Source organism: Diachasma alloeum, unplaced genomic scaffold (genome assembly GCF_001412515.2).
Source record: "Diachasma alloeum isolate Michigan unplaced genomic scaffold, Dall2.0 Dall_scaffold_00499, whole genome shotgun sequence".
Taxonomy (NCBI): Eukaryota; Metazoa; Arthropoda; class Insecta; order Hymenoptera; family Braconidae; genus Diachasma; species Diachasma alloeum.
In genome coordinates, this window is record NW_021680631.1 from 129,133 (window position 1) to 135,424 (window position 6,292).

The following is a 6,292-nucleotide window of genomic DNA, read 5'->3' on the forward strand; positions in this document are numbered from 1 at the left end:
AGATTTGATGGATTTTAGTTTTTAGAAGAGATCTTGTCCACCCGATAAAGGATTTTTTCCTTAAAGTCATTGTGTTTTCGATTGTTTGAAACTCTCGTTTCGTTCGTTTTGTTTGGTTCGTTCGCATTCATTGCATTCGTTTACGTTTGTTCACGTTTTATTCGGTGTTCAACAGACTCTCGTTGCTGGAGTTATCTTTAAGTTCATGAGATATTTGTAAATTTTGTGGAATAAATCCTGATGGATGTTAGTGTTGCATTCGATTGCAAATCCTTAAACGAGCGCTCTTGCTGTGGGTGAATTTGTCAAGGATATTCAATATTAGGAAGTTCATAGATGTTATGACCACGGATAGTTTCACTGGCTATTGTCTCGATTAAGTCGTTTGGTCCCCAGTTTTACTCGTCACGGAGACATTTCGATTTCAATCATTCTTCTGTTGTGTTGTTTTGATTCACATGAATATCGTTGACTTTCTTTCGATTCTAATTATTTTTTTGACTTTCATTTTAACTAATTTTATTCCGACTTTGTTGACTTTTATTTTTGTGACACTAAAATCTTTTAATTTATTAACGAATGTGATCTTTTGAAATTAGTTTAGTCTGGTTATTTATTTGAACGATATAAAATCAAAAAGGGGATTATTTAATGAATAAATTTGTGATGTATTGAATTTTTTGAATTTATTAAATATTGTCAATTCTTCGACAGTTTATTTTTCTCAATTTACGTAACCTCGTCACATTTCCAGGGGAGGAATTCTCCGCGTTTAAGGTACCTTAAAATACTTTTTTTTTCGCCGCCAGGGGGCGTTATGGATAGGTTTTGTTGAGTTTCGGAACACTCTTCGATTGAATTCTTTGAATTATTTTGTTTATTTATCATTTTTCCCGATTATTATGAGAAAGACGCGATAGTACCTCAAAAGCTTATAACTGAGTTAGTAAAAATCAAGTGATATTATTGAATATCAATGTTCGCCGTCCCTGGTCTCATTGCTGGAGCAATTGCAGCAGATATAGCTGAAGGTGAAATTGAAGCAGCAAACGAGCAACAAATGCATCAGGACAATCGAGCTCGTAATGGATATGTACGAGATCTCCTCGATCCTTTGGATACTTTGAGTGACGCCGTTTTCAGGGAAAGATTCAGGTAATTAACATTTCTTACAGATTTCCAATATTGAATTGTCTTTCCATTGAGGTTGAAAAAAATTGTTGAGGAACTGTTTTAGTGGTAAAATATCTAACTGGATAATTGAATTATTGTGTGAAATCAATATTCATTAAGATAAAGAAATTGATAGAATATGTATTTGATGTTCCAGATTAACAAGAGCAGTGGCGGAGTGGTTAATCGAAAGGATTAATCCATTATTACCTGAGGAAGGGCCAACGTCAACGATAGCCAAGAGAACACAGGTATTTGAGTTAGAATGTTTATGTATGGTTATGGCCATAATAAGAATGTGATAGGACGAATAATGTAGATGCAGTCATATAATTGAGGTAACACTTATTGATTATTCATTACAGATTTTAGTCACACTGAGATTTTATGCATCAGGTTCATTTCAAATGTGCATTGCTGATATGAAATATTTTTGTTTATCTCAACCCATGGTCAGTCGCATAATTGGCAATGTAACGAATGCAATCGTTCAATTGGCCGATAAGCATATCAAATTCCCTGAAACGCGTCAAGAATTGGAAAGAATTTCTCAAGGGTTGAGTATTGATTTGAGGTAGAGAAATTGAAGCAGTACATTTTCTAATTGTTTTTTTTTCCACAGATTCCAAGCGGAGTCACAGTCTCCGGGGATTGTGGGGTGTACAGATTGCACTCACGTTGCCATGCATGCACCCATTGAAGAACCATGGAGTTATAAGAATTACAAAGGATATTCATCAGTCAATGTGCAAGCTACGTGTGACCACAAGATGCGAATCACATCTATCGATGCATACCCTGGAAGAGTCCATGATGCCAGGATATGGCGACAATCAGAAGTTAAAGTGGCTATGCAAGCTTTTAATGCAGAGCACCGTAGGCCATATTTTCTACTGAGTAAATAATTCTTGAAGATTAAACTTCAATTCGAAACAATATTTATATTTCACTTTGGAACAACATTGCCTTATAGACTTATACATTTCAATTGACGCAGTTTTTGGCAACTTTTCTGATTAGCATCATATCTACTCATATAAATAATAAAATCTAAAATTATTTCACTTTGGAACAACATTGCCTTATAGACTTACACATTTAAATTGACGCAGTTATTGACAACTTTTTCGATTATCAGAATATCTACTCGTAAAAACAATAGAATATAAAATTATTTTTCTTATTCTAGGAGATGCAGGATATCCATTTTCACCTTACATTCTTACACCCATAGTTGATGCAGCCGAAGGCACCCCAGAATATCGGTACACTCGTCGACATACACACACACGTTGTGCTATTGAGAGGGTATTTGGAATGTTGAAGGGAAGGTTCAGGTGCCTACATAAGGATCGAGTTTTACTCTATGAACCAGAGAAGGTAGTAAACTTCTTCAAAAGTTATGCAATTTTGCACAACATAATGATAGACAATGGGTAAATTTTTTTTCAATCAAGAGTTGTTCATGCGTCCCATCTGGAGGTGGTACCTTCTTTACGAGAATTCTGTCGTTGCAGATTACAATTAGATGACGAGGATTTTTATGAATCAGAAGATGATGACGAGGAACAGCCTGGAGATGATGAAGTGCATGGCCCAGCTGCAAGAAGAGCACGAAATCAAGATTTACAGAGGGGACGTCAACTCAGACAGCAAATAATGAACGATTTTTTCATGTGATTACGGTGGTACTGTTATTACCTCCAGTTACATAACAATCAAAAATTATTTGTGTCATCAAATAATGGAGAAATCATTTTATCAGTAATGATTTTTACTTTTCAATTGCGAATCAGTTATTTATGATCACTCTCTATGTATGAAAATTGTTGTAAAAATACTTAATGAAAAATAAATAAATATATATATATATATATATATATATATATATATATATATATATATATATACCTCGTATGAATCATTTCCTGGCCAATTTTTGATGTATTACATGGAATTGTTCAAAGGAATATTACCTTGCGGTGGTTCAAGCGACGAAGGTCCTGCCAATGCGTGTTTACGAAAAGAAAACATAAATAATTCTCCATGAATGCTTGGTCTGATGCTGGAAGGCCCAGTGTATAAACACTATTGAGTTGTGAAGGAAGTGCCACACTATCCTGTGAGTGAAGGGGGAACACTGGATCATTTATGAGATCTTCTTGGTCTATTGACAGAATTGGAGACTGATGAACAATGTGTTGGACAACTGGAGAAGTAGGCAGGGATTTGCTTTGGACTTTGGTGTCCTTGAATTCTCCTTCCAATGTTCCAAGATTGAGACATTTACGAGATGGTTGCTGGAACACTGCAAACTCAGGAAGAGACTTCACTGGGACTTTGATGTAATTAAATTCTCTTTTGATGGTTGACAGACTGGCAGATGGACGGGAGATATTATGTACCTTTTGTGTTTGGAGTTGAAGCTTCGGTTAAACTTTAGTATCCTTTAATTGTACTATAGGTGCTGCTAGATTGAGAGACTGACGAGACTGTTGTTGAAGCACTGAAGCCTGAGGGAGACACTCGATCGGTGCTTTCAGGTATTTCAATCCTCCTTGGACTGTTCGAAGACTAACAGATGAACAAGGGAGGTTCTGCATATTTTGAGATTGACAGAGAGTGTCTAATTGAACTTGAGTATTACTCGATTTTCCTCTTGATGCCCCAGAATTTATAGACTGATGAGACAGTCCCTGCAGCACTGGAGACTGAGGAAGATACTTTACCGGTACTTTCACGTATTTCAGTTTTCCCCGGAGCGTTGGAAGCTTAGCAGATGGACAAAGGAGATTCTGTATAATTGAAGTATGAGGGAGAGACTTCAGATGGAATTTGATGTCCTTCAATTCTCCATCCGATGCTGCCAAATTGAGAGACTCACGTGACAATTGCTTGATCACTGGAGACTGAGATGACGCTTCTACATCAATCCTGTAGTTTGTGCGTTCAACTTGGTTTGGCTGATGGGTTGGAAAGTGATCAATTCGTTTGTGCACTGCTGAAGACTGAGGGAGAGGCTCCCTATCCACGTTGAAATCCATTAATCCTGCCTGAATTATTCCAGGTGGTGATTTTTGAGCAAACAATATTGGAGATTGACGTGGAGAATTCATTTTCTCCCTATCGTCAGTGTGTTCAGTTTGGGGTGCTAGGAAACCTGACGACCAATCTGGGAAGCTCGCTGGAGATTGAGGGGGAGTAAGAGGATTCAGTGAATAATTAAATTGAACTGGTGATGAGGCTGGTGTGGGTGCAGAGAAAACTGAAGGGATTGGACTTTGGGGCTGGCTTCGTGGCAAGGTGCCTGTTGAGATAATTGAGGGCAGAGTACTCCGGGCATTCTCAAAAATTGTAACGAATCTCTGTTGTGTTTGGGCTATCTGTGGGAGTGATTGAACACCATGGGCAATCAGAGGCAAATATTGCTGCATCATGGAGTGATAATCCTGGAAGTAGAAAAAAAATGACAACACACTATCGTGAAATGCATTTTAAAAAGATTTATTCTGCGTACCTGCATTTGTGATACACTCTGCATTGAAGCCTCTGCCAGGTTATTGAGGACATCAGATGCTTTCTCTCTACGCAACTGTGGCTTGGATGGACGATCTGACAGTAAATAAAATGAATCAACATATGAAATATATATCAGTAATTAATTGATTGATCGATGAGACTTGCAATAAGATTCACCTTTCTTTGGTTTGGTGGACGGCGGTTGTAACTCCTTCAGTGGCTTTCCACTGAATCCAGCCGTTCCACCTTTGATAGGCCCAGTTGTGGACAATCCCCAAATCTCTAAAACCTTTTCATCCCTAGGTGTAAGTCCCATTTTACTGGTGATTTCTGGATTACCAGTTTTTGCAAGCATCTTCCTCAAATTTGACTGTCTTTCTAGTGCTCTTTTCTTCAGGCCGTCCCACGACTGAAAATATAATAGGTTAGAGACACTGGACTACGGGGATTCTGTCATTTAACTTACATCTGTACACTGCTTGATTGATTTGGGGACCCCACAGGATGATACCAATGATGCCAGCCTACATAGACAAGAATAATTAAATGATAGTCAATGAAATAATATCAACTATAAGTATTACCACATTACACCTCACTCTTTCAACATGGTATTTTTCTTTATGTGTCCACAAGGACCCAGATCTCCATCCGGTGCAAATTCCCTATGATTGGACATATAGTCTACAATCGCATCCAGTTGAAAGTTTGACATTCGGGGTGCACGAGTGAGTTTATTCTTCCCTGTTGCGTTAGACAATACCTCCAAATTTTCACCACTTTCTTCTTCTTCATTATCCAATACATCATTGACCCTAAAATCATGAATAATTCCTTAAAATGTAGAATTGTTGTGAATCACTAGACTCGTGAGATAACCTGCATTTCATTATCAACTTCCTCTATTGAGAGATCTTAATAATGGTATGCTACGAAAGTTATGTTCAAATCAATAGATTAAGTTCGATTTTTGCAACATATATTACCTCTCATCTTCATTCGGTTCTATGAAAAAATTCATTTGTAGCCACGATCAATGAAAAGAATGACATGAACAATATTCAATAAGATCACTTGATTTTCACTAACTCAATTATAAACTTTTAAGGCACTATCACGTTTTTCTCATAATCGGGGGAAAGGATAAATAAACAAAATAATTCAAAGAAACGAAATAATTCAAAGAATTCAATTCGAAGAGTATTCCGAAACTCAACAAAACCTATCCATAACGCCCCCTGGCGGCGAAAAAAAAAAGTATTTCAAGGTACCTTAAACGCGGAGAATTCCTCCCCAGTCTAAGCTCTTTCAGTAACCAACCATACATCTCTATGTTTTTCAACTAGTGGGAGCCGTATTGGAGCTTAGGACTATTTCGTTTGGTTTCTAGAGTTCGTTCTGGTAAAAACGACCCGGCGTTCAACTCGGGGCGTTCAACTCTTATCGTTTCAGGGTTGTTTGGGTGTCAGAGGCCTGCGTAGTGGATAGAGTTTTCCGTGAACCTAAAAAATTGCGTCACAATGCAAATATACAATTCATTCTATACTTCTACCTATATTTCTTACTGGAATAATAGGTAAGTTAAATGTGTAATTTATCT

At 37.3% G+C, this 6,292-nt stretch overlaps 1 protein-coding gene across 1 annotated transcript; it reads left to right on the forward strand.

The window, feature by feature from the left end:
* Positions 1 to 2,024: 2,024 nt before the first annotated feature.
* LOC107042671 (putative nuclease HARBI1) lies at positions 2,025 to 2,853 on the forward strand. Its single transcript, XM_015263816.1, has 3 exons — positions 2,025 to 2,070; positions 2,363 to 2,609; positions 2,691 to 2,853. The coding sequence occupies exons 1-3, from the start codon at positions 2,025 to 2,027 to the stop codon at positions 2,851 to 2,853; spliced, it is 456 nt and encodes a 151-aa protein (XP_015119302.1).
* The last annotated feature ends 3,439 nt before the right edge of the window (positions 2,854 to 6,292 follow it).

Bases quoted from the DNA above. Each gene is read 5' to 3' on its own strand.
- LOC107042671 (XM_015263816.1), top strand. From the start codon at position 2,025: ATGCAAGCTTTTAATGCAGAGCACCGTAGGCCATATTTTCTACTGA. The intron at 2,071-2,362 runs GTAAATAATTCT...TTCTTATTCTAG, and splicing joins TAGGCCATATTTTCTACTGA to GAGATGCAGGATATCCATTT. The intron at 2,610-2,690 runs GTAAATTTTTTT...CTGTCGTTGCAG, and splicing joins AACATAATGATAGACAATGG to ATTACAATTAGATGACGAGG.